The 26,956-nt window shown below is 49.8% G+C and overlaps 1 protein-coding gene across 4 annotated transcripts in view; it reads left to right on the forward strand.

Moving 5' to 3' along the window:
* The window catches only part of SH2D4A (SH2 domain containing 4A), a 63,564-nt gene extending 37,417 nt beyond the window's left edge, over window positions 1-26,147 (forward strand). For 2 of the 4 annotated variants that reach the window (XM_044926222.2, XM_044926247.2), the window contains exons 6-10: window positions 4,888-4,999; window positions 6,458-6,659; window positions 9,688-9,848; window positions 23,560-23,780; window positions 24,650-26,147. In XM_044926222.2, the coding sequence (XP_044782157.2) occupies window positions 4,888-4,999; window positions 6,458-6,659; window positions 9,688-9,848; window positions 23,560-23,780; window positions 24,650-24,742 (789 nt within the window). In that variant the 3' untranslated portion in view covers window positions 24,743-26,147. The remainder of the gene's footprint in view (window positions 1-4,887; window positions 5,000-6,457; window positions 6,660-9,687; window positions 9,849-23,559; window positions 23,781-24,649) is intronic. The other 2 variants (XM_044926279.2, XM_044926318.2) reach the window with 2 other exon arrangements.
* The last annotated feature ends 809 nt before the right edge of the window (window positions 26,148-26,956 follow it).

A 26,956-nucleotide genomic window follows, 5' to 3' on the forward strand; every position in this document is an offset into this window, starting at 1 on the left:
CACGGTGGGGTGGTGGGGATGGAGGCTGCGGTGAGGGCAACCCGGCCCGGTTCCCATGGACAGTGTGACCCAGGCCCGTTCTCCTCTGTGGGGCCAAGCGTGACCCGCGAGCACGCACGTGGTAGACTTTAGTCATGGGGACCCTTGGAGCTGTGGGCCTGCTGTGCAGCTGCTGCTTAATAGATGCCTCTTTCCAAAAACAGCAGCCACAGTCGCTAAAGGAACTTTCCAGGGACGCTGCCCTGAGTATGATGTCATTTTACACGCGGGCAGGCGGGGCAGAAAGGTCAGAAGGTCTGCCCTGTTCGTTCAGACCCCTGTGTTGAGGTCCTCCTGAGTGTCGGCCTCTGCTGAACAAAACAGCTCACGTCCTGCCCTCGGAAAGTGGCTGTTTCTGACAAGGAGACAGATGATAAAGCTGACGTGTGAAGTCAGGTCCTAGGAGCTCTGGAGGAAAATAATGCAGGATAAGGGAGCTGAGGACAGGCCAGAGAAGGCCGCTCTGCGAAGTGGGTATTGGAGCAGAGGCCTGGAGACCGAGGCTCGGGCCATGCGGCTGGCTGGGGAAGCCCGTTCCAGGCAGAGGGAACCGCACGTAGGCGGGCACAGAGGCGAGAGCTGTAGGACGCGGTGGAGGAAAAACAGAGAAATGGGTGGATGAGCTGGAACGAGGGGCTGGGGAGGGAGCCGGTGGGACTGTCTGCGTCAGCCTGCGATGAGTGGCTTTGTGTTGGGGACCTTTGACAGCCCCCCTGCCCGTCTCCAGCTCCGCACTATGGCCCCTGGATGTCTGGACCAGTGTCCAGCCTCAGCCCCGCTGCCCCTCCACTTCCCGGCCTTCATCCTGGACCTGTGGGCTTCGGCAGATAGACAGGTTCCTTGTCTTCAGTGGACAGACAGACGTTTCCGCTTCTAAAGAGGAAATGAGGGTTTTCTAAATAGAGAAAGTAAAGATCAACTTGTAAAGCCTTTTCTAAAAGTACATTTTTCTGGAGGAATCCTTAGAGAAACTCAGGACAAGCTCTTGAGTGTTGTAGCCGGGTTGAATGAACACAGTGGCCAAGGTCAGGTCTCACCTGCTGTTGCTCTGTGAAACTCACTGATTCTGTCTCCTTCCTCCCTGTGCCCATACGCATTGATGCTGCGGATGAAAAAGGAATGCGATTTACTAAACACAGCGCTCTCAGACACTGGGGTAGCCCCCAGCAACTGAGCACCGCCCAAGTTATTCTTTACTTAATATATTTCCTTAAGGAGACCCACTTTACAAACTTCTTGCTTTTCCTAAGCAACAATATGCATCATACCGTAGTTTAGTATTGTAGTTATATTTTTTTCCAGTTATTTAAAATCAGTTTTTAAAAGGCAGGTGTCAGACAAACAAAGCTCAACTTGGAAGTTTTTCCTGTTTGAGCTTAGAAATTGGGACCTGCACTTGGGACTGATTTCAGGCTTGCCAACAGCTTCATTAAGGCAATGGCAAATTTTAATAGTCATTCCAAACACCAAAAGCTCTTCTTTGGTTTTTGTAATATTGACTAAAGAAAGGGGCTTAGCTCTAGGCAGGAAAAGAGTATAAGAAGAAAAAAGCGAAAACAAGCAAACCACAAAAGTTTCGATACATCTGAGGTGAAGTGCAATTTCTGAATTATCACCATCTTCTGTGTTAACCGAGATTTAATGGTGATTGAAACCAATTACATAGCATGTATTTTACTTGTGGTGAAATCATTTAACCACGAGAGAGTCTGTTTTTCTATAGGAGAACACAAAAGAGAAAAGCCATCATTTTTGCGGTGCAGAGCAGAGCACAGCCAGTCCTCCCTGACGCTCAGTTTCTCTCACGACTCAGCTGACGGGCTGTGTCTTGCTGTGTGCACCGAGTTGTAAGTTCAGTTTTCTCCTGAGCACTCAGAAGGCTGTCCTCAATAAACAAAGGGCTTTTTAAGTGATTTGGTGTGTTAGATTTCTCTCTGGTTAAAAACAAATTCCCTTGAATGCACTTAATGCTTCAGAAGGGTAAACGTTAAAATGGTGATGGTAAACTTAATATTATGTACATTTTACCACAATTTTTAAAATGTCATGGTGGTCAGTCAGTCAGTCAGTTCAGTCACTCAGTTGTGTCCGACTCTTTGCGACCCCATGAATCGCAGCACACCAGGCCTCCTTGTCCATCACCAACTCCCGGAGTTCACCCAAACTCATGTCCATCGAGTCGGTGATGCCATCCAGCCATCTCATCCTCTGTCGTCCCCTTCTCCTCCTGCCCTCAATCCCTCCCAGCATCAGAGTCTTTGCCAATGAGTCAACTCATCTCATGAGGTGGCCAAGGTATTGGAGTTTCAGCTTCAGCATCATTCCTTCCAAAGAAATCCCAGGGCTGATCTCCTTCAGGATGGACTGGTTGGATCTCCTTGCAATCCAAGGGACTCTCAAGAGTCTTCTCCAACACCACAGTTCAAAAGCATCAATTCTTCAGCACTCAGCTTTCTTCACAGTCCAACTCTCACATCCATACATGACCATTGGAAAAACCATAGCCTTGACTAGATGGACCTTTGCTGGCAAAGTAATGTCTCTGCTTTTCAATATGCTATCTAGGTTGGTCATAACTTTCCTTCCAAGGACTAAGCGTCTTTTAATTCCATGGCTGCAGTCACCATCTGCAGTGATTTTGGAGCCCAAAAAAATAAAGTCTGACACTGTTTCCACTGTTTCCCCATCTATTTCCCATGAAGTGATGGGACCAGATGCCATGATCTTAGTTTTCTGAATGTTGAGCTTTAAGCCAACTTTTTCACTCTCCTCTTTCACTTTCCTCAAGAGGCTTTTTAGGTCCTCTTCACTTTCTGCCCTAAGGGTGGCGTCATCTGCATATCTGAGGTTATTGATATTTCTCCCTGCAGTCTTGATTCCAGCTTGTGCTTCTTCCAGCCCAGCGTTTCTCATGATGTACTCTGCATAGAAGTTAAATAAGCAGGGTGACAATATACACCCTTGACGTACTCCTTTTCCTATTTGGAACCAGTCTGTTGTTCCATGTCCAGTTCTAACTCTTGCTTCCTGACCTACATATAGGTTTCTGAAGAGGCAGGTCAGGTGGTCTGGTATTCCCATCTCTTTCAGAATTTTGCACAGTTTATTGTGATGCACACAGTCAAAGGCTTTGGCATAGTCAATAAAGCAGAAATAGATGTTTTTCTGGAACTCTCTTGCTTTTTCGATGATCCAGTGGATGTTTTCAGTTTGATCTCTGGTTCCTCTGCCTTTTATAAAACCAGCTTGAACATCTGGACATCATGGTTCACGTATTGCTGAAGCCTGGCTTGAAGAATTTGGAGCATTACTTTACTAGCGTGTGAGATGAGTGCAGTTGTGCGGTAGTTTGAGCATTCTTTGGCATAGCCTTTCTTTGGGATTGGAATGACAACTGACCTTTTCCGGTCCTGTGGCCACTGCTGGAGACTTTAGGGTTCTCTATATAGAGTTTCCTGTCATCTGCAAATAGTGGCAGTTTCACCTCTTCCCTTCCAATTTTTTCTTTGTCTTTTACTTCTTTTTCTTGTCTGATTGTTATAGTTATGAATTCCAATACTATGTTGAATAGAAGTGGCAAGAGTGGGCATCTTTGCCTTGTTCCTGTGGGAAGTTTTCAGCTTTTCACCATTGACGATGATGTTTGGCTGTGGGTTTGTTGTAAATGGCCTTCGTTATGTTGAGATATGTTCCCTCTAAACACATACTGATGAGTGTCTGTCTGTTTCACATTCTTTCTCTGCATCTATGGACATAACCTTGTGGTTTTTGTCTTGTCTTTTGCTGATGTCATGCACCTCATTGACTGATTTGGGTGTGTAGAGTCATTCTTGTGACCGTGGAATGAATCCAATTTGATCACAGTATAGGATCCTTTTTATGTGTTTTTGGATTCAGTTTACAAATATTTTGTTGAGGAGTTTCGCATCTGTATTATTCAGAGATATTGGCCTGTAAATTTCTTTTTCTTTCTTTTTTTTTTGTAGTGTCTTTGCCTGGTTTGATGTCAGGGTGACGTTGGCTTCATAGAATGACTTTGGGAGTGTCTCCTTCTCTTCAGTCTTTCGGAAGAGTTTGAGAAGGATTGGTATGAATTCTTCTTTGTGTTTGTGGTAGGATTCCCCAGTGAAGCCATTTGGTCCTGGACTTTTGTTTGCAAGCAGTTTCTTTTTTTTTTTTTATTAGAAATTCTATTTCACTTCTAGTAACTGGTCTATTCAAATCCACTATTTCTTCCTGACTCAGCTTTAGTGGACTGTATTCTTCCAGAAATGTGTCCATTTCCTCTGGGTTGTCCACCTTGTTGGCATATAATTGTTCATAGTATTCTCTTATGATTTTTTTATATTTCTGTGGTATCAGTTGTTATCTTCTCATTTCTAATTTTGTTTACTTGAGTTCTTTCTCTCTGTCTTCTTTTGAGCCTGGCTAGAGGTTTGTTAAATTTGTTTATCTTAAAAAAAAAAAAAGTTGTTAGTTTTATTGATCTGTTCTATTGTTTTTGAACTCTATTTTATTTATCTTCTCTCTGATCTTTATTATTTCCTTCTTTTTGTTGACTTTGGATTTTGTTTGTCCTTTTTCTAATTCTTTTAGGTGGTAAGTTGGGCTGTTTGAGATTTTTTTCTTGTTTCTTGAGGAAGGCCTGTATTTCTATGAACTTCCCTCTTAGAACTGCTTTTCCTGCATTCCATCGATTATGTAAGTGTATGCTTTCATTTTTGGGCTTTCCATTCTCTTCCATTCGTCTATATGCTCATTTTTGTGCCTACTCTGTACGTAGCACCTGCCTCATGGCAGGAAACTGCCAGAGTTCCTCACTAGTGTTTGTTTTTGTTTTTTAAACAGAAGAAAGTGTCAGTGAAGAAAACACAAGATGAAGAAATAAAACAAATAGATGAAGAGAGAACCAAGGAGATTTATAAAAACTGGAAAGAAGATTCAGAGTGGCAGGCTTCTTGTAAGTACCCAGAGGCCTCTATAACAGTGACACGAAAGCAGCTTGTTCACTTAATAATATGACGACCTGGGAAACACTTAGAATGGTTGTCCAGAGATATTTTTAACACTAAATTATTACTCAAAGGCTACGGGCCACCTTTTGAATTGCAGCAAGGTTCTCAGCTCATCTTTGCACTAGCAACATTATGATGTATCTAAATGATGGAATGGTATTTAGCTATGAAAAATGTTTTGGAAGAGTGTTTAATGTCCTTGGAATATATTTATATCTGTTTAACTTGGAGAAAAAAAATGATTATAAAAATAGTATGAAAAGCACCCCTGTTTTAAAATGTCTAAGTGTATGAGGGAAAAGACGTGGAAGGTTAACATATTAACATTAGTTTTCTTGGAGAGGCAGGATTCAAAGTTACTTGTTGGACTTCTTGTTTTTGTGTATTTTTCTCAGCTTTCAACAGTGAGCACATCTAAACTTTGTAATCAGAAGACACAGGGATGACAGGCAGGCTTGTCACATCCTTGCCACACCTGTGGCTGAACCCTGCTTCATTCTGAGTTAGCACTGCCCAGAGAGGGTCCTCCTGGGGGAGAGGCCAGTGCCAATGAAGCAGAGCAGAGGGTGAGCAAGGCTGAGGCTGGGAGGATTCGGGTGTGAAGCAGGGTTAGGGCTTCCATCCGACTCGGACTAGGAAGCCCTAACTGCCCGGTCATCCCTTGAGGCAGTGGGAAGAGCCAGGGACGGGCATGTCCGCAGAATGTTGGGAATTCCTTTACAACGAACACCATTAAAATGACAGTTTTTGTGAAATGAAAATGTTCACCAGATCCCATCACTTCTGTGCAGTGAAATCTTGGTGTAATGGAAGATTTTAGGCATTTCTTTGAAGTCAGACATAACAGATTCTGACCAATAATGCCTGAAATGCATTATTTATTCTTGCATCCTGCATTCAAGTCCATGATGCTCGGTTGCTGGAATAAAAACTGCCAAAGCAACAGCCCTTCTGTGTTACAATGCAATTGTAAAAGGCTGTTTTGGGTCGCTTTCATGCACCCATCGAGGCTGTGACTGGCCGTGTAAGAATCATTTCCTTCTTAGGTCTGGGAGTCCGAATCACTCGTGGTTCAGCCACGCGGACTCTGAGCATGGCCTCTCTGCCCACCCAACCCGTCCTCGGCCACAAGCCACTGAAGAGCCCCTGATGGTCTGGGGAGGGGCAGTCTCTGGGCTCAAGGATGAGACTGCGGCTTCACCTCGTATTATCCTGAGACCCCGCTGACCGGACCCTCACTCGGGCTGAGATTCCTCTCCGCCTTGGCCCCTGCAGGAAGTTCTCGGGCACGGGGCTCCCCTTCCCTCCCCCGTCCCTGCCCCCCCCCACTCTGCTGCCCGTCTGCCGCGCTGACTCTGCTCATCGTCTCTGTGGGCTGACTCGAACCCCGCTGTCTCTCCTAGTGCGAAAATCCAAAGCCGCTGATGAGAAGCGGCGCTCCCTGGCCAAGCAGGCCCGGGAGGACTACAAGCGGCTGTCGCAGCGGGGGAGGAACAGCAAGGGGCAGCAGGGCCCCCCGGGCGGCCCCCAGAAACCCAAGAGGCCCCCGCTTCCCCCCAAGCCTCATTTCCTGAGCCCAGCAGGACAGCCACACACACCTCTCAGGTGAGAAGCTGGGCGGGCGGCTCTAAGTGTAAGTAATTGAGGGTAAGTTGCGTAGCTGCTTCGGGGACAGAGGCTGCCCGTGCCATTCAGTCCGGCCCCACCTCCCCGCCTATGATGCTGAGACACCTGGGCAGGGCTTCATCCTCCTTGCCTGTAAAATCCCCACTGTGGGTACCACTAACATGCCCAGTAACTTCGTGAAGATACCTAGACAGGTTAGTGACTTCGCGTGCCCCCAGCCCAGCCCCTCCCAGGTGACAGCCAGTAAGGGGAGGGGGACTATTGAGGGGTCGTCCCAGTGGGAACCCTGGGCTTGCTGGCCTTCATGTCACCAGCAGAACTCCATTTTCCACAGATCAGGATGAAAGATTTGATGATGGTTCTCATTCTGGGGTGGCCTTTCCTGGTAGCTCCGCGGGTAAGGAATCTGCCTGCCAGTGGAGGAGATGCAAGAGATGCAGGTTCAATCTCTGGGTCAGAAAGATCCCCTGGAGTAGGAAATGGCAACCCACTCCAGTGTTCTTGTCTGGAACATTCCATGGACAGAGGAGCCTGGAGGGCTACAGTCCATTGGGTCCCAAAGAGTTGGACACGACTGAACAAACACACTCATTCTGGGATATACAGCTAAGCTCATAGGTTGAGAATTTGGAAATGTTCTTTTTTTAAATGCAGACTTTATTTGATGATGACAATTACCTTAGCTTTGGGGGTATTAGGCAGAACAATTTGTTTTGGAAGCCCCTTAACGAAAAGTTAAGAAAGTGAAGAGGAACTAAAAAGCCTCTTGATGAAAGTGAAAGTGGAGAGTGAAAAAGTTGGCTTAAAGCTGAACATTCAGAAAACGAAGATCATGGCATCCGGTCCCATCACTTCATGGGAAATAGATGGGGAAACAGTGGAAACAGTGTCAGACTTTATTTTTCTGGGTTCCAAAATCACTGCAGATGGTGACTGCAGCCATGAAATTAAAAGACGCTTACTCCTTGGAAGGAAAGCTATGATAGCATATTCAAAAGCAGAGACATTAGTTTGCCAACAAATGTCGGTCTAGTCAAGGCTAGAACAGTGGTACCACAGCAGAAACTCCCATACCTTATATTGTGTTTTGTTTTGTTTTAATTTATTTATTTTAATTAGAGGCTAATTACTTTACAATATTGTAGTGGTTTTTGCCATACATTCACATGACCTTACGTTAACTGATTATAAAATTATTTTCTCCCGGTTATTGCTATTATATGATTTGGTATGTAGACAGATGATATTTAAAATAACTGAGAGAAATCACATATTGATTTAATGAAATGCAACTGTCTAAAGCCTTGTCATCTCTGACATAAACACTAAAAACCCTTCTCTGTTAGGAGTATGGAAAAATAAAGAACAAAGCTCTCCCTTTGTATGAGGTCAGTGGTTATCTTCAGGGTTTTTTCCTAACGGGAATTATGACCTCAGAGGAAGCAGGGGGTGGGCGTTTCCTTTTCTGTGATTATTTCTTTACTCAGTTGAAAGGTTCCATCTGGGGACTTGCAGGCCAGCACAAAATGACCACGTTCTACAGAGTGGCTGTTTGGGGAGTGAGTTTTTCCTTATGGATAACAAAACAAGGAAGACCCCACAGTGCTGTGACCAGGCGCAGAGCGTGAACTCCTGCCCAGCCCCTCCCGCGCCCGAGCCTGTCTCTGTGTCGGGCCCGGGTCCCCGCGGGCTGGGTGCTCCTCCAGGCTCCCCCGAGGGTGGGAACGTGCCGCCATATGTCTGCACCCAGGGTGTTTTTAGAGCTCAGCCCGTGCGACTGATGGCAACAAAGGTGCCCTTTCATGAGGGTTTTAAGATGATGTTTTAAGCTCGGTTAGCTCATTTTTTCCAACTTAAGCCACTTGCATGAAGTGCTTTTTGTGAGGTGGCCAGACTGGATGGTGTCAGGGCTGAGATTTCAAACCTCGGTGATGACCGAGGTCAGCTAGGAGCCAGCCCAGGGAAGGACAGACACGGACTGTCCGTGGAGTTTCCGCTTGATCGCCGAAGATTTCCTGAAGAAAAGGACCTAATCTGAAGGTTGGGAGGAGAAATTAGCATGTAATCTCGTGTGTGCAGTGTCCGCCCCCCCCAGAAGGTCAAGTATTATAGGCTGTTTTCTCCAAACTGCTACCTTCCTATGTACTTGCATGTACATCACGCGTGTATATGTACATGCTGACATGTATGTCACATGTAACTCCTGGTAGCATGTGTTACCATTAAGACATATAAAGAACATAAGTTAATTTACACGATATCCAGTAGCTCATTTAGACTCATTGTTTTTACAATGCTGCTCAGAATTAGTGGGCCTGGGACTTGGAAATACATTTATTATTAAAACACTGCAGCGTTGCTTTTTATAATGGAAATTGACTTAGGTCCCAGAACTTAAGTTCTGCTACTGATTTTTTATTTCAAAACCATGCTGCTGCCTGTATCTTTCTCTTAACCAACCTTCAAACACTCTTCTTTCTTTTACTTTCCATTTCTGAAACTGCCTTTTAGCAGAACTTTTGAAAGTGTGTCAGAGAAGGAGGCAAGTCAGGGAGATTAGTGGAAACAGGAAGAAGAGGAAATTGAATGATGAAAGTGTTAGGGAAGTTTATTCTATGGCCTTTGGGTTCTTCTGCTTGCAAGCAGTTGCTCTCCAGGAAAATATGGGGTGGGGGGCAGAATATTTCACTTTTTAGTGCTGTCTTCTCAATTTTTAATTGGGAGTTAATGGAGCTTCTCACTCATATCAAAAATGAGTTAAGCACCGTAGTGTTAACTCAAACCCATGAGTAGTCTACAGGACCGGCAGGGCAGATCCATTCCCCACCCTGCTCCCTGCCTTGGAGGAGCCCTGTGACGGCTGTGTGCAGGGCCCCACCTCAGAAGCTCAGCCGTGTGATCTTCAGACGTGTGTTGTATTTGTGTGTGTGTGCGTGTGCGCGTGAGTTTTGAAAGCATTATTTTCAAATCCGGTGACTCTAACTTGCAAACCTTTTACGAATGTCAGGAATCAGAGAGTGACGAGGCCGGCGTCCAGCCCAGCCCAGGAGGACATCAGGAGCTGGTTCCGGGAGGAGCAGCTTCCTCTGCGGGCGGGCTACCTGGCGGACTCGGACAGCATCGCCCCCTGGTTCCACGGTGAGTGTGCAGCGCTGACCCTGGAGGCAGGTAAGCCAGCAGGAGGGCAGGACAAAGGCTCCCTTCCGCTTGAGCTGCTCCAGAGAGGCTCTGATACTGTTCTCAGAAAGTGGATTTTCCCAGCTTTCTCAGGGAGCGGCTGGCACCTGCCAAGTGGGCCGCAGCCTTGGTGGCTGCCAGCAGAGGTTGGTTAATCACCCCAGATGGACACCGTGGGGCGACTGGCAAGGCAATGCCCCCTGGGCCCCTGCACAGGGCACTTGGTTGTGCCCCCACGGATGGCAGCACCGTTGGTCCATCCCCCGCCCCCAAGCAGGGAGGGGCCACCAGATGTGGTCGGAAGGGCACAGGCCACGTGACCTTGAGCAGATCACGTTCTCTCTTGTTCTTGTTGTTTAGTCGCTAAGTTGTGTCCCACTCTTTGTGACCCCACGGTCCCACTCTTTGTGACCCCACGGACTACAGCATGCCAGGCCTCCCTGTCCACGATCTTGCAGAGTTTGCTCAAACCGGTGTCCGTTGAGTCAGTGATGCCATCCAACCATCTCATTCTTTGTTGTCCCCTTCTCCTTCTGCCTTCAATCTTTCCCAGCATCAGGGTCTTTTCCAATGAGTCAGTTCTTCTCATCAGGTGGCCAAAGTATTGGAGCTTCAGTTTCAGCCTCAGTGCTTCCAGTGAATATTTAGGGTTGATTTCCTTTAGGATTTGGTTCTCTGTAGTGAATCCATTTATCCGAGCCTCATTTTCCTCATGCATTAAATGAAGGGGTTGAGCACTGTGACCTTTAATTAAAAGTTCTGTGGTTTTGATCCCTGCAGTTAAGGCTGCGAGATGGGCTTGTTGGAGGCTAAGCAGAGGTCAGCTCATAAAGCATGTCTTCATTCGATGCTTGAAACTGGACTCATTCAAACTGTCTATTTACCCTGCACCCACCTCACTGACCTCTCAGCTTCTTGGATTTCAAAAACAGGCGGTGACTTTCTGTCTGCTGCTTCTGCGAGTTCTGTGGTTGGGTTGGATTATCACTGGCTCTGTGGACAACAAAAGCTTTAAGACAGAAATCACGTCCTCTCACATAGAACGCTTGTCCTAACGGGTGTCTTGGTTTGAGTTGTGTTTAAGACTACTCTTCTTTTCAGTAGGATCATCTCACGTAGAAATAGAGCCACAAAAATCAGCTCCCAAACCCATAGGATGGCAAACTCCTCTGAGAAAGAACCAAGTCGTCTGTGGCAGGCTCTCTGTGAAGGGACTGCTTTTACAGGTGCAGCGGAACAATGTAGTTTTCCCTGAAAATGCCGGTTCTCTGGGGACTGAGGTTTTGTAACTGTCCATGCCCAGAGGAGCCCCCTCCATCTCCCAGGAGGAGGTCGTAAGCCTCCTTCCCCTTTCTGGTCTCCTCTGAAGATACTGGGGGAGGGAGTGACAGCGGTGAACGGGAGGAACATGGTCAGCACCTCCACCATCTCGCATTGCCTGTCTTTTCTTTTTTAAGATAAGCAGTGAGGAAACCGGCCTCTCTGTAGTCTCTGTGTCGTTGGGCAGAAGATGCTGCTCTTCCTGATTCCAAGGGTGCTAACTTTTTTAACTGCAGGGAGTGAGACATTCAAAGTGCTGATGTTATTAAAAATCCTGATACTTTAATAGGCAGTTCTACTTGAAAGAGTTGCTATGAGCTAGGAAGACACAGTTGGACTAAAAATTTAGTTGAAGCTTTGGTTGAAATATAAGACTCTTGGATTTTACCTGTCATTTATTCATTGCTATTGTTGATTTATTTTCATTTATACAAATATTTATCATAGTTGTATCAGTCGTGTCCGATTCTTTGTGACCCTATGGACTGTAGCCCGCCAGGCTCCTCTGTCCATGGGATTCTCCAGGCAAGGATACTGGAGTGGGTGGCTATGCCCTCCTCCAGGGGATCTTCTCGACCCAGGGATTGAACTGCATCTCTTACATTTCCTGCATTGGCAGGCGGGTTCTTCACCACTAGCTCTGCCTAGGAAGCCCGTTGTAAGCAAAGTAAATAATATGATATGATATAGTGATGTGATAGTAAATACACAGCCATGTAGTCAATGTAAATTATTATCTTTACTTTTAAGAAGAAAAAATTTTGCATTTCTATGATAAAGAGAAGAGGGACCACAGCTTATCTTTTTGAAACATAACTGTTTACTAGGAAACGTGTTTTGAAATAACAGGATAGCAGTTCGCTGTTGGTTGGCCATATTCCTTTCATTGACTCACACCCCTAAATCACCCTTCGTAAGTTACTGTTTTGGCCACCTAATTTTCCCCCGATGGAGTCTGTATTTCACCCCTTTCTCTAAATTAGCTTTGAGTAAGGATGGGGGTGAGAAGGCAGGGACCAGGGAAGTGAGGGCAGCTGGGCCTCTGGCTTGTGGGGTGGGCGGGGGGCTGCACACCGTTGGTGAGGCAGGACCCCAGAGGATGCGGCAGGACCCCAGAGGATGTTGGTGAGGCAGGACCCCAGAGGATGCGGCAGGACCCCAGAGGATGTTGGTGAGGCAGGACCCTAGAGGATGCGGCAGGACCCCAGAGGATGTTGGTGAGGCATGACCCCAGAGGATGCAGCATGACCCCAGAGGATGCGGCAGGACCCCAGAGGATGAGGCTGGACCACAGAGGATGTTGGTGAGGCAGGACCTTAGAGAATGAGGCAGGACCCCAGAGGATGTTGGTGAGGCATGACCCCAGAGGATGTGGCAGGACCCCAGAGGATACGGCAGGACCCAGAGGACCCCAGAAGATGCGGGAACTTAGGGGAGGGGGCAGGGCACTCATTTGGGGTGTGATGACTTTGAAGGTTCTTTGGGGCCGTTGTGTGAAACGGTCCCTGGGGCAGCCAGACTAATGGGTCAGAGCTGGAAATAATAGACTGGATAGTCAGCACGTAACTGGAAGCATGGAGGGCATGGGGTTTTCCAGGGGTGAGCTGGGAGGGTGTGAGAGAGGAGCTGAGGGAGCGCCAGGCAGCACCCAGCACGGTGGCAGGGAGGAGCAGGTGGACAGCAGGTCCAGAGACCGCCCGCTGCCCACAGCTTCCTTCTTGCTCAGGGAAGATCAGGCTCTGAAGGCCTTTGACTGATGGGACAGGGCCCACTCACACCAGGGAGCGTTTTTCTCTCCTCCTTTGAACGTGGTTTTTCTAATTATGAAACATTTTACACAAAAACAGTACAGGAGAAAATAAATCCAGTGCCAGTGATATAACAAGTATTATAGCTGCTCTCTAGATACGGGGAGTGTTAAAAGCCATATTTACTTTGTATCTATTTTTACTAGGAAATAAACCCTGAAAGACAGAATTAAGGCTCCTTTTTCACTCTGTTTTGATGTTGTTTGCTCTTCCCAAGGGATGAACCACTCTTCTGAAGCTGTCTTTCCCATCCATGTTTACATTTTATTACATGTATACCTGTGTGGGTACTTCAGGAAAATATATTTTAAAAATATAAAACACAGGTATGCATATGTTTCTACAAAACAGAACAATGTGTTTAACATTTAACATATAACATGGTATCATGTTGTAGACATTCTTCTGAAACATGCATTTTCTCTCAATATTATGTTAAGTGGGGTTTCCCTTGTTTATAAAGGTAGACTAATCATTCCTGGTACTTGTAGTGCAGTATTTTATGATATATGTTATTTATATATTTATAATACACATACTATAAAACACGTAATCTTTTGTGTTTCATGACATATATTTTATTACACACACATACACACGTGTGTCATTACTCATTCGTCTCTTCTCCTACATTTGGTACAATTTTTTTGCTGTTACAGAAAATGATGTGGTATTCACCCTGAACATGCCTCCTTGAACACATTTGTGATCATTTCTTCAGGGTGTGTATTTAGAAGTGAAATTGCTGGGAGGTAGGATACGAACCTCTTTAAGTGTTGCCAGATGTCCTCCAAAGTCATTAAACAAAGTTATACTCCCACCCGCTTAATCTTACCAGTGGAACCACCTTGTTTTAATTTGCATTGATTTGTCGTCAGTTTAGCTTTTCAGGGTTCCTAGATAGGCGGGTGTCTTCTTGTGTTATTCCTTGTAATCATTTGACCATTCTTTCTGGTCAATTCAATGCCCCAAGGCAGCACAGAGTTTTATTAGCTCCTAGCTTGGAAAGGTGGCTTCCCTGGTGGCTCAGATGGTAAAGAATCTGCCTGCAATGCAGGATACCAGGGTTTGACCCCTGAGTCGGGAAGATCCCCGGGAGAAGGGAATGGCAACCCACTCCAGTATTCTTGCCTGGAGAATCCCATGGACAGAGGAGCCTGGTGGGCTACAGTCTATGGGGTCACAAAGAGTTGCACGTGACTGAGCAACTAATACACACAGCTTGGAAATGTAGTGTGATGCAGGCTTAGTACCAGACTCCCGAGATGGATCGCTGGGTTTGAGTTGTGTTTTCTCCTCTGTGAATGGGGGTAATAATAGAATCTACACCACAGCGTTGTTTCTAAGTCAGCTGACATCTGAGAAGGCTTAGGCCCTGGTGCAGCGTTTCTGTTGTAACTGATCAGCCTAAGAGAAAGTTTACCCCTCCGGTCCCCTCTGCCCTTCTCCTCCTCATCAGCCTCACCCCGCCAAAAAGTGTTGTCTTCAGTAACAGCATCACGTACAAGGATGAAGCAGCACTTCAATAACATAGATCTTAATTATTTTCCTCAATTATTTACTTAGGCCCTGTCCTTGACAATAGCTTCCCTGGTGGCTCAGACGGTAAAGCATCTGCCTGCAATGTGGGAGACCCGGGTTCGATCCCTGGGTCGGGAAGATCCTCTGGAGAAGGAAATGGCAGCCCACTCCAGTAGCCTTGCCTGGAAAATCCCATGGACGGAGGAGCCTGGTAAGCTACTGCCCATGGGGTCGCAAAGAGTTGGACACGACTGAGCGACTTCACTTGTCCTTGATAAGTCCAGAGCCCAGGAGGCCACCCCAGAAGGCAGCAGCAATCTGGAAGGTCCAAAGGAGAGCCAGCCTGCAAACAGGCAATGAAGTTGCTTGCAGTCATCCCAGGCAGTTACGGTTGCGTGTGGGGTCCGCAGGGGGGGTGTGGAGAGGCGGCAGCGCGTGCCGGGGCTGCTGAACCGCTGCCGCTGTCATGGGTTTATAATCTGAGCACTGTAGTCTGTTTGGTTTTGTTTCCTCAAGAAGGATTGTCTTCTTCTCTCTCTGTCCTCACCCCTTACCTCCTCTCATGCATGAGTGTTCAGGACTGTCTTGATCATCAAATACGACCCGTGTTTTTATCCACTCATTCTCCCGAGTAGCCCCCCTGTTACAGCACCTTCTGGTCTGGGCTCTTGGTGCAGTTGGCGATAAGTGTCGAGAAGCCCTCTTGGCTAACTTGACACCCCGCTGAACATGGCCATTTCACTCATCCTGTCTCTTGCTATGGGTCCCCAAAGTAGGTAGGTATACAATTCACTGTACTCACTTTTTGAAGAAAAGGGCTGGGGAACAAGTAAAACTGAAGTTGGAAGGTCCATCCATCACCCCGCGGACCCATTTCTTCACTCTGTCCATCAGCATTTTCCTACTTCTGTGAAACATTCAGCAGTGTCAGGAGCTTAGGAGCCAGCAGAGGCTGCGAGTGGGAAGACGGGAAAAAGATGGAAGGAAATGCACAAACAGATTTCTGATTTGGGAGATCTCTAATTGTTTCTGTTGTTGTTAGAGAATTCACATGCTTGCTTCATGCATCAATAGTTGATCATTATTCCTCGGAAAGGTAATTTACACTTCCTTATCCAAATATGGAAGTGATTAGACAGTTGATTAAATATTTCCACCTGATTTATTTCTTTTAAACGTCTTTGCTGTTGTGGCATATGATCAAACCTGGTCTCCAAAAGCTTTACATTTTTAAAAACCTTTGTATTTTAAGCTACTTAAAAAGTAAATCCCTTTAACATCTACAGGATACCAACACAGTTCATACCACAGCTATTTTTATTGCTTCCATTTTTCCTGCATAGCTCAGTCATGTCTGACTCTGTGATCCCGTGGACTGTAGTCTGCCAGGCTCCTCTGTCCATGGGGATTCTCCAGGCAAGAATACTGGAGCGGGTAGCCATGCCCTCCTCCAGGGGATCTTCCTCACCCAGAGATCAAACCCAGGTCTCCCGCATTGCAGGCAGATTCTTTACCATCTGAGCCACCAAGGAGAGCCCAAGAATACTAGAGTGGGTAGCCTATCCCTTCTCCAGGGGAACCTCCTGACCGAGGAATTGAACCAAGGTCTCCTGCCTTGCAGGTGGATTCTTTACCAGCTGAGTTACCCTGGAAGCCCCTCCATTTTTGATACACCCTTCAAATCTTCATTCTCCAAGGGTGGTAAATCGTATCCATTTCTGTGGAGGCAGTTACTCTCTCAAACCTAGGTTCCCTAGAGAGAAGTGTCCAGGAAGAGTCCTGTGTCTTTGTCCTCCCAGTGTTACTGAGTCCAAGCTCACTGCTCGCTGCATGACAGGCCAGTACATTAAGAGATCAAGTGTTGGGACATGGAATAGTAAGTTTATTTGGAAAGCCAGAAGATCAAGAAGATGGTGGACAAATGTTCCATAGAAGCATCTTCCCCAAGTAATAATTCAGGCTTCTTTTATACTAAAAGGGGAGGGAGGTATGGTTGGCTGATGAAAACGTCTTGGTGTTGGAATCCTTTGTTCTTGCAGCTGTCTCAGTAGGTCAGGTCATAATGTTCCTGTAAACCTCCAAAGAGACAAATGTTATTCTCTGTTCTGCAACTTCTTATCTCTGTGTGAATGTAAAAGAGTTATACCCTTAAAAGGTCAGAGGCTTGAGAATGGGCTTCCTGTATATTTCAGGCTATGGGTAACATTCTTTCCAAAAAAGGTGCAGAGCCCAGCATGACTCAGCACAGGCCACAGGGCACAAAAGTTAGATAGAAAAAGAAATGGATGCAACGTGGAGTCAGTCTTGCTCTTCCCAGTTGCTCTTCAGAGTGCCGCCCAGGCTCCGTCGGCTTAGCCCTCCAGGGCTGAGTGTGTATACCTGCAGGGTTGCATTGAGAAAGTCTCACAGAAGCCTCCCAAGATTTCTTTCAGGCTAAAACCTTAATGAACCTGGACCCTGGCACCCTTAAGCCATGATCTGTCTTCCAGCCATTTTCCTGAGGCTTGGAGATTTCTTACTTGTGGGGCCATCAAAATTCTGCCCATCTCTCACAAAGGGATTTTCAAGCTTTGTCTTGACTTACACACAAAGACTGATGGGTGTGACTTTCCAAAGTCACCCTAATGTATCCACCCTGCCTCACCTACACCTGTGATTCATCTCCCTCATGGAGTGGGAGAGGCTGTGGCTGGCAGCAGGAGGATCTGGGTGCCTGTGCGTGACAGGGAAGGGCACCAGAGGCCTTGACCTTGGGAGGGCCCAGCAGAGCCTGAGCCTCGAGCCCGAGGACTCACCTCCGCTCAGCACCGAAGCTTCATCTGCACTGTGGCCTCAGAGCACTTTGTCCACGTTACTCTCTGCAGCGCTCCGCTGTGCCTGCCTAGCCTTAGCTCAGTTCCGAACTAACTGAAGATGAAGATAAAGGCGTGAAAGCTAGAGTACTCCTACAGATTTGAGAAGCGCTGGCTTCTCTGCAGCAAATACTACACAATTGCCTGGGAGACCCTGACTTTTTTCAGACATTACCCCATGCAGCAAACTTGCTGCAAAACTCTTAGCATCTTTTTCCACTACTGTTGAGAGGAGTTTATGAACCTCAAAGCCCTCCCTTGGGTTTTTCAGATGCTGCCGTGGGGTCCTCGCCCTGATGCTGCCGGCCATGGGGGTCACTGCCTGCCTGTGCCGGGAGCCCTGCGCTTCCCATTACTGACGCCCCGGGGGCTCCAGGCTTGTGGTTCCCGCTGTGTTCTTGGAGGGGCCTGAGAGGGGAGACAGAGGGGAGCGGGTGGGTCCTGCTAAGGAGAGCAGCTCTGCTGGGGGGTTTTACTTGGGATATTTTACATGGATATTAAATCCATGCTTTTGCTGTCACACTTTCTTCGTTGTCACATGCCCGTGTCCTGGATTTCTGCTGTCACCGTCGGAGCAGGCTGGGCACTGCTCCTTGACGCTGGTCGGGGGGAGGGTGGGGAGAGGAGCCAGCTCGCTGGTGACAAGTGCGTCCCCGGGGCCACACCGCCTGCACCCAGCTCCCCGTCCCCCACCAGCCGGCTGCGTGGCCTCAGCAAGTCGCACGACTCCTGCACTTGCCTGTCATCTGTCCGATGCAGATAATCCGTTACCTGCCTCCCAGGGCTGGTCGGAAAACTCAGTGAGGTGTAATATGCAACGTATTCAGAACCGTGTGTGATGCATGCTCAGTCACCTTCAGTAAGTGTTGGCCATTAAGGTGATGAAGTGAAAACAAATGATGTCATTTTAATCTTTGAATTACTAGGGAAACATTATGAATAATATTTTAAGAGCTCTGGCCACTTTTCCTCATCCCTAAGGTGCCTGAGCCCTGGCAGCTCAGCTGGTAAAGAATCTGCCTGAGTGCAGGAGATCCCAGTTCGATTCCTGGGCCAGGAATCCCCTGTAGGAGGGCACGGCAACCCACTCCAGTCTTCTTGCCTGGAGAATCCCACGGACAGAGGAGCCTGGCGGGCTACAGTCCATGGGGTCGCAGAGAGTCGGACGACTGAGAGACTAACACTTGAACTTCCAAGGTGCCTGAGCGCTCAAGGGTACATGTCAGCATCGTGGTGGGTCTCCTTCTAGGCAGAGGACCAGGGCGGGACCCAGAGCCTCTCTGAACCTGCGTCCTGTACGTGCTGAAGGATCAGAGGGTGAAGTAGGGAGAGCTCTCTCCCGACTGTGACTCGCCAGGGGTGACGTGTATGCTCTCAGTCTGCAGGGTTCTGCTTGGAAACACCTCTGGCTTTTCTCTCGTCCACCCGGCCCTGGGCAGGTGGCAGTGCGGGGCTCTGAGGTCACCCTGAAGCAGAGCTGTGTTCCATCCAGAACGTCAGCTTGGTGCCACGCCCTCCCTGCACCATCATCTGGGGCAGAGAACATGGGAAAGATGACAAGAGGGAGAGGTTGAGACAGCACCGGGGACTCCACCGCCCCAGCAGACCCCATGAGATCAGGGAGCCCCAAAGGCACGGGCTGGGGCTTCTTTATCCACGACCGCCGAACTCTGAGCTGAGGGGGTCATAGGGGTCACGGTGCATCGTCTCCACACATAGGGACTGCACCCGGTAATCACTGAAAAACACATCTTCTTTAGGCTGCCCAAGTGGGAAATGAACACCTCTTTGTGAAGTCAATCTCATTTTAAATTCTCAGCCAACTCCAGGAGAGTTTCATGAGCCCGGTGGGTTGGGCTAAGCCAAGCCCTGAGCAGGGCTTGAAACCACCACTGACTTGTCCTGTAGCTTCGGGTGCCTACCTTTCTCTCTCAGCTTTCCCATCTGTAAAACGGCCATAGCTCGCTCGCTCGCTTAGTCGTTCAGTCATGTCTGACTCTTTGTGACCCCATGGACTGTAGCCCACCAGGATCCTCTGTCCATGGGATTCTCCAGGCAAGAATACTGCAGGGGGCAGCCATCTCCTCCAGGGGATCTTCCCAACTCAGGGATCAAACCCAGGTCTCCTGTGTTGCAGGCAGATTCTTTACCATCTGAGCCACCAGGGAAGACCCCCAAATGGCCATGCTTCTGCTTATTCTAAAGCTGTTTGGGGAAGAAACACAGTGAGTAGGAGCCTCTGGAGCCCGACACGCCTGCCAGGGGCAGGTGTTCTGGAGGGTGGGTGCGAGCTTGGCTTCTCTGGTCTGGCCTTTGGTTCTAGCCTGCGCTCCAGACCCACCTTGGGACCTCTGAGGCGCGGGCCTTCCCCTCTGTGCTCGGTGGGCCGTGACAGCATCTCTTCTCCAGGCCTCGGTGAGGATCGGATAAGGGAATCCCACCTGGGGGAGGGCCAGGCAGACGTGAAGGGCTCTCAGTGCTGTTGTTACTGAGTTCTCATTCGTTTGGTTATTAAACACGGCTTGTCCAGGTGCTGGAAGCAGGTCACACAGGTGTGCGTGTGACTCAGGCCTGGGGGTACCTCGGAGAAACACGAGGGCACCCCTGGTCCCTGTTATCAGCGCTCAGCCTAGTGGCAGTGGGTGCTAGGGTTGTCCTGGAGAGGGACGTTTCTCACTTGACTGTGAGCGAGGTATGTGCTAGACCTTTCCCGGGCGTCTTCCGGGTAGCAGTTCCCGAGGGCGTGAAGATAAACTAGGAGCGGTGGTTGCTCACGAGGAGGCAGGGCGGGGAGAGACCGCAGGGCGTGCCAGGGTCCTTTCCAGAGCTGTGGACCGTGCTGGCTGGGTGGAGGTGGGGCTGAGTGAGCCCTTGGAGAGGCTAGAGGGAGGCAGCCTGGGGGTGTCACGGCCTCAGCAGGGGCTGGAGGAAGACCACTGTCTGTACTAGAACCAATTTCTTAGCTTCACGCCCTGGGCAGGGGTCCCCCGGCGATTAGCGTCTGATGCTGGACTTCGGTTTTGCCTGCAAGAGCCCCCTTTGCAGGCAGACCAAGCTCGCCGCTTGGCTGTGACCTCAGCCAGACCTCCCTGGAGGCCCCCGCTGCCCTTGATGACATCAGGAGAAACTGCATGTTGACCTGTGTCATCAGATGCCCCGAGAGCTCGTGCCCTTCAGGAACGCCGACCCTGCGGTGAAGCGAATGAGCAAAGCCTGGTCCCCGCGGCGCTCACCTTCTGCACCTGCCGTGGGCGCCACCGAGGGGAGAGGGGCCCCGCACTGGTGGAGCCGAGGCAGAGCCGGGGTTTGTGCACGCTGAGAACAGCTACAGGGGCTCGCGGACGGTCTGATTTGCAGCTACTCTATGACCTGACTTGAGGAGGAATTTGTCTCATTCTGGTTATAATAATCTTCCAGAATGGCTTTTGTTCTAGGAATCGGACTCCATCATGCTGAAATCCAGATATTATAAATGACGACATCTGTACCGTCTGTTGAAGTCACTTGGAATTTCAGAGTCAGCCTGTCAGGGAGGGGAGATAAATCTTTCCAGGATGACGTCACTAAGCAATCCCCCTGGTTTTAGACAGCGTAAGACCCAGAGTCTTCACACTGTAGCCCCTGCAGGCCCTGGGCAGGCTGGTCACCGGTGGCCTGGGTTCAGCCTCTGATGCCCACAGTGGGACCAGGTGTGTAGAAGGTGAATCGGGCAGGAAGGAGCAGTCGCCGCGGGGATGCTCACCTGGGCATTAGTTGGGCGCCTGACATAGACACCCGGCAGCGACCCCAGGGTCTCCTCAGAGTCGCAGCGCCTGCTGTGTCCAGCGCCTCAGTCTCATCGGGAAAGGGCAGGAAGGCGACTGGACTGGACTCGAAGGCCTGTGGGGCAGGGTCCTGGCAGAGCCAGGACCCCAGAGGAGAGGCCGCCTGCTTCTTCCCTCACAGACGCGTTTCCTGTCCACGAGGGGATGGCTGCAGGCCCTGTCATTGCCCCGCATCACCCTGGAGCTGAGCCCCCACACCCAGACGTGTGGGTTCGGGCCCTGCGGGGTAGACGGGGCTGGACGGGGCCTGGGGAGTGTGTGATCTCTAATCCTCCCTTCTCAAAGGTTTACTTACAGAAAAGAACACAAGTGGTTTCATTTGACGTTTTACTTTGGATCCTTAGGTTTAATTCCCAATTAACTTTACTAACTTTAGTCTTATCGAACTAAGGAGCTGTGATAATCCATTGCCTTTTCACCAGGAGGTCTTTTGGGTTTCTCCCTAATCGTAATACCGAGTGTCAGCATGGAAGAGGCGGGAGGTTCCGTCTGCTGACGCGGGAAACGCTGCTCTCTGCCCAGAGGTCAGAGCAGCTCATCATCCTGCCAGCACGTGTCTGCGCACTTCCTCTCTGTCTTATCATGTCGTGGGCTCACCTGAAGAATTACAGATGAGGAGGAGCAAGAAGGGAAACCAGGAGCACGGGTCAGACCTCAGGAGTGTGGACTAATTGGGGGGAAAGGCTGGTCTTGAATTACTGTGAATTCATGAGGCATCCTAGAGAAGACAATGGCACCCCACTCCAGTACTCTTGCCTGGAAAAAATCCCATGGACGTAGGAGCCTGGTAGGCTGCAGTCCATGGGGTTGCAAAGAGTCGGACACGACTGAGCGACTTCACTTTCACTTTTCACTTTCATGCATTGGAGAAGGAAATGGCAACCCACTCCAGTGTTCTTGCCTGGAGAATCCCAGGGACGGGGGAGCCTGGTGGGCTGCCGTCTGTGGGGTCACACAGAGTCAGACACGACTGAAGCAACTTAGCGGCAGCAGCAGCAGCAGCATGAGGCATCCAAACTATGCGTATGTAGTGTAACACGTGTGTGTGTGTGTGTGTGTGTGTGTGTGTGTGTATGAAGAGTGGCATCCTTTTGAATATCTGTGAAGACACAAATAGATAGTATGCATATATACACGTGGGGCTTCCCTGGTAGTTCAGCTGGTAAAGAATCCGCCTGCAATGCAGGAGACCTCGGTTCAACTTCTGGGTCGGGAAGATCCGCTGGAGAAGGGATAGGCTACCCACTCCAGTATTCTTGGGCTTCCCTGGTGGCACAGACAGTAAAGAATCCACCCGCAATGCAGGAGATCTGGGTTCGATTGCTGGGTTGGGAAGATCCCCTGGAGGAGGGCATGGCAACCCACTCCAGTATTCTTGCCTGGAGAATCCCATGGACAGAGGAGCCTGCGGGCTACAGTCCACGGGGTCGCAGAGTCAGACACAACTGAGCCACTAAGCACAGCACAAAAACATACGTACGTGTGTATGCCTGCCATCTCTTGCTTCGTTCCTTTAAATGAAGCCTCATTTAGGAGTAGTCGCAGCAGAGGACACTGTCACTAACTCGCTGACACCTGGCTAGGGTGCCCACCTTCAGCACTGTCAGCCTTTGGCACTGGATCACTGTCTGTAGTGAGGCTGTTCTGTGCGAGGTGAGAGGTTTGGCAGCATCCCCGCCTCCATGCACTGGAGGAGACTAGAGCCACCCCACCCCCCAGCCCCAGTGTCTGAGGTGTTTCCAGACATTTCTCCGGTGAGAACTCCTGCTCCAGATCTCGTAGGATCATTCCCAGGCCCCAGGGTCCCCATCAGTCAACTTGGGAGATCTGACCCTCCCAGGATGACCATCTGGGAGGTCCTAGCACTCAGAAGCCACATGACGCCCGTGCTTGTCACTGGGTGTGCACATGGAAACGTGTTCTGAGGGGCGAGCACTCCATTCGTACTGCATACGTGCCAAGTCGCTTCAGCGGGGCCCAACTCTTTGCGACCCTATAGACTGTAGCCCACCAGGCTCCTCTGTCCATGGGGATTCTCCAGGCAAGAATACTGGAGTGGGTTGCCATGCCCTCCTCCAGGGAATCTTCCCCATTCAGGGATCAAACCCAGGTCTCTTATGCCTCCTGCATCGGCAGGCGGGTTCTTTACCTCCGCACCGCCCTGGGAAGCCCTCCATTTGTACCACACATTTGCTTATGGAACCTACCCCATCCCAGGTACCAAATACCAGATGACGAACCACACTACTGCTCCAAGGAAACCCAATGTGGACTTAGGGCAGCTCAGGTTGTTACTGGCTTTATCCACACGGCTGTGTTTAGCAGGGGGAAGCTTTGGAAATGATGTGGCTGAAACCCCTGCCCTTCTTTCCTGCAGGAATCCTCACTGTAAATAGAGCGAATGAGCTTCTGAGCACCTGCGTGCCGGGCAGCTTTCTGATCCGGGTCAACGAGAAGGTCAAGGGCTACACCTTGTCCTACCAGTCCGAGGATGACTGCAAACACTTCCTCATAGATGCCTCCTCAGACTCATACAGCTTCCTGGGCGTGGACCAGCTGCAGCACGCCAGCCTGGCCGAGCTGGTGGAGTACCACAAGGTGCGGGCCTGCGCACGCTTCATTCGCTCGGCGACGGGTGTCCTGCAGCTGCCCTGACAGTGAAAGGCAGCTGCTCGGAAAAGAACGGAGACGAGCAGTGGGAGATCAGCCCCCCGCTTCGATAACTCCTCCCGATAATGGTGCTCATGGTCAATCGTGTCCTACTCTCTGTGACACCATGGACTGTAGCCCACCAGGTTCCTCTGTCCGTGGGATTCTCCGGGCAAGAATACTGGACTGGGTTGACATTTCTTCCAGGGGATCTTCCCGACCCAGGGAATGAACCCACATCTCCTCCACCTCCTGCATTAGCAGGCAAATTCTTTTAACTGCTGAGCCATGTGGGTAACCTTCCCAATAACAAGGATTATTAATTGCATTTCCTTTATCACTGAACCTGGTCCCTCCTCATATACTCAGGGAGAACCCAGTGGGGCAGAGAATGCACGAGATGATGCAAAATCTGTGCACTCCGATCACATCTGAGAACACTTTTTCTTAAGTATAGTTGATTTACAGTGTTGTGCTCATTACTGCTGTACAGCAGAGTAATTCCGTTATATATGTGCACACAGACACGTTCTTTTTAAAAGTACATTCTTTTCCATATGAGAACACCCTTAAGTGAGAGCACAAGCCTGGGAAGGAGGGAGACCACGGGGCAGCTTGTGGACAATAAATCTCTCTTTCGGGGTTGCCTAAGCCAAGAAAGCTTAGTGTAAAGCGAGGGGAGACCAGAAGCTGTGTGCTCTGGCAAGGCACAAAGGGCTTCTTATGAAAATGTCCTGTAAATAAGACGCGGGAGCCTGGGCTGATGCCTCTGCCGCTCTTGGGGGGCTGCAGCCTGACCTGTACTGTCTCCCTCACAGGAGGAGCCCATCACCTCCCTGGGGAAGGAGCTCCTTTTGTACCCCTGCGGTCAGCAGCAAGAGCCGCCCGACTACCTGGAGCTGTTTGAGTGACAGCCCTGCAGCCAGCAGACCCCGCGGCACACACGTGAGAAGCCACAGCGAGCCGACCCCGACCAAGTGAAAGGACCCTTGAGGTCCCATAAAGATCTCTGCACGTGTGCTGGAGTTTCACGCCAAGAGGGAATCACCTCCTCCACGCCATACATGCTCCAGCAGTAAAGGGAGACGAACCCGCAATTCCACAGCTCCTAACACGAAGGCCACGACACTGACGACGTGTGAAACAGACCAAGAAACCGGTACCTCGTAGGAATTAAGCGCGAGCGAAATCGCTTTGGTCGTGTCCGACTCTGTGCGACCCCATGGACTGTAGCCCACCAGGCTCCTCTGTCCATGGGATTCTCCAGGCGAGGATACTGGAGTGGGTAGCCATGCTCTCCTCCAGGGGATCTTCCCGATCCGGGGATCAAACCCGCATCTCTTACATCTTTGGCATCAGCAAGCATGTTCTTTACCACTAGCGCCACCTGGGAAGCTGGTCGGAATAAAGGGACACCTCAAAACCAGACTCTCCTGCGGCCTCACGGGAAGGTCTCAGGCTCCTGTTTAGGTGAGGTTCAGGTGGCACTGGGGGCTGAGTCGACCACTCCCACCCACCTCACTGGGCGTGTGGCAGCCAGGGTGAGGGACACACAGGGAGCACGAGCTGGAGACGGGGTGAACTGAATGCAGCATTTGAAGGTGTCAGAAGAGGGGCTTCACCTGGACAGAAATACCCTGGACGAGGGCAGGGGGCGAGGGACTGTGTGTGAGGTGGTTTCCCGGCTCTGGGGGAGCAGGCAGGGCTCCACCCAGGACAGAGAAGGGGGAAGCCCTGCGTGTGACTGGTGTTGGCAGACAGAGCAGGGCATTTGGGGGAGCGCCCTGGACACCGTGTGTCCTGGGATGAGACCTCTCCCCTGCACCTGAACCTGACCTTATTTGAAAACAGGGTCTCTGGGGCTGAGGTCAGACCAGATGAGGGTGGGCCCAGGGCCAAGGGCTGGCATTCTGACAAGGAGAGGGGGCTCTGGAAGCGGAGGCACACGAGGCAGAGCCGTGAGTGAGGAGCTGCAAACCCGGGGACATGGGGTCCCGCAGGGCGGCTGGAGCCCCCCTCTCCAGGGCCCTGGGGACACCTCAGCTTCAGACTTCTAGCCTCCAGGACTACGATGCAATAAATGTCCTTTTTCATAAGCCACTGAGTTTATGGTAATTTATTACAGGAGAGCCCCAGGAAATGAATACAGACATTTACATCGTCACAGACGCTGACATGCACTATGTACCCGTGGTCACTATTCAGCATGCCTGCCTCCTAACGAAGGGAGAGCAGGATAACCCAGGGGATAACCTCCCCTGGCAATTCTGGCAGATGTACTGGGTCAGGCACCTCCTGCCCCACTGAGCCCACCCCAGCCTCCAGCGGCTCCTGGATGAGCGCCAGCGAGATCGTCCCGGGAGAGGGGGCCCTGACTGGTACTCTGGGCCTGACTCCTGGGGCAGCTGTTCTAAAGGAAGCATAGGGCTGCAGCAGTCTGTCCGTGAGGGTGTTGGTCGTGCAAAACACACCTTGACTGTGTAAAGTATAGTCAGAGAAGGGGGTGGGGTACATGTGTGTGTGTGAGTATGCACGGGTGTATGTGTGCTGTAATGAGAAAGTTTTTAAACAGATTATTGTTAAATAATGTTGCTTAAAATGTCCCATGTGGAGTCTGTTGTCTGAGAGGTCGTGTCTCTCAGCTTTCATGTCTAATGGTAGTTTTGCAGTCATGACATCACAGACCTGCAGAGACACACAAGGGCCGGGAGTCAGAAACTCCCGTTCCCATCTCTTCCCACCATTCGCTGCGTGACCTCGGACAGGTCCCTCTACCTCTCTGAACCTCAGTTTTTCACTTCTAACAAAACAAGGTGGGATAACCAGGTCATTATTTATTTTTACCCAGCTCTGAAATCTCAGAGTTCTGAAATGAATAGAAAAATATCCTATAGTCTAATTATGAAGACAGATAAGATGTTGGCACCACCCTCTGCTGACAGTTATTTTGGAGGAAGTAAGGAAGTCGTATCCAGAAGCCACCACACTGACTGACATCCCACTACACACACATACATGTACCCCACCCTCTTCTCACCCCACCATCCCGCTGGAGGAAGACTTGGAAAATAGAGGATGATTGACTGAGCGAACCTGCTATCAGCAGGGGGGCGGATTTGAGTTCA

Source organism: Bubalus bubalis, chromosome 1 (assembly GCF_019923935.1).
Source record: "Bubalus bubalis isolate 160015118507 breed Murrah chromosome 1, NDDB_SH_1, whole genome shotgun sequence".
NCBI classification, from domain to species: Eukaryota; Metazoa; Chordata; class Mammalia; order Artiodactyla; family Bovidae; genus Bubalus; species Bubalus bubalis.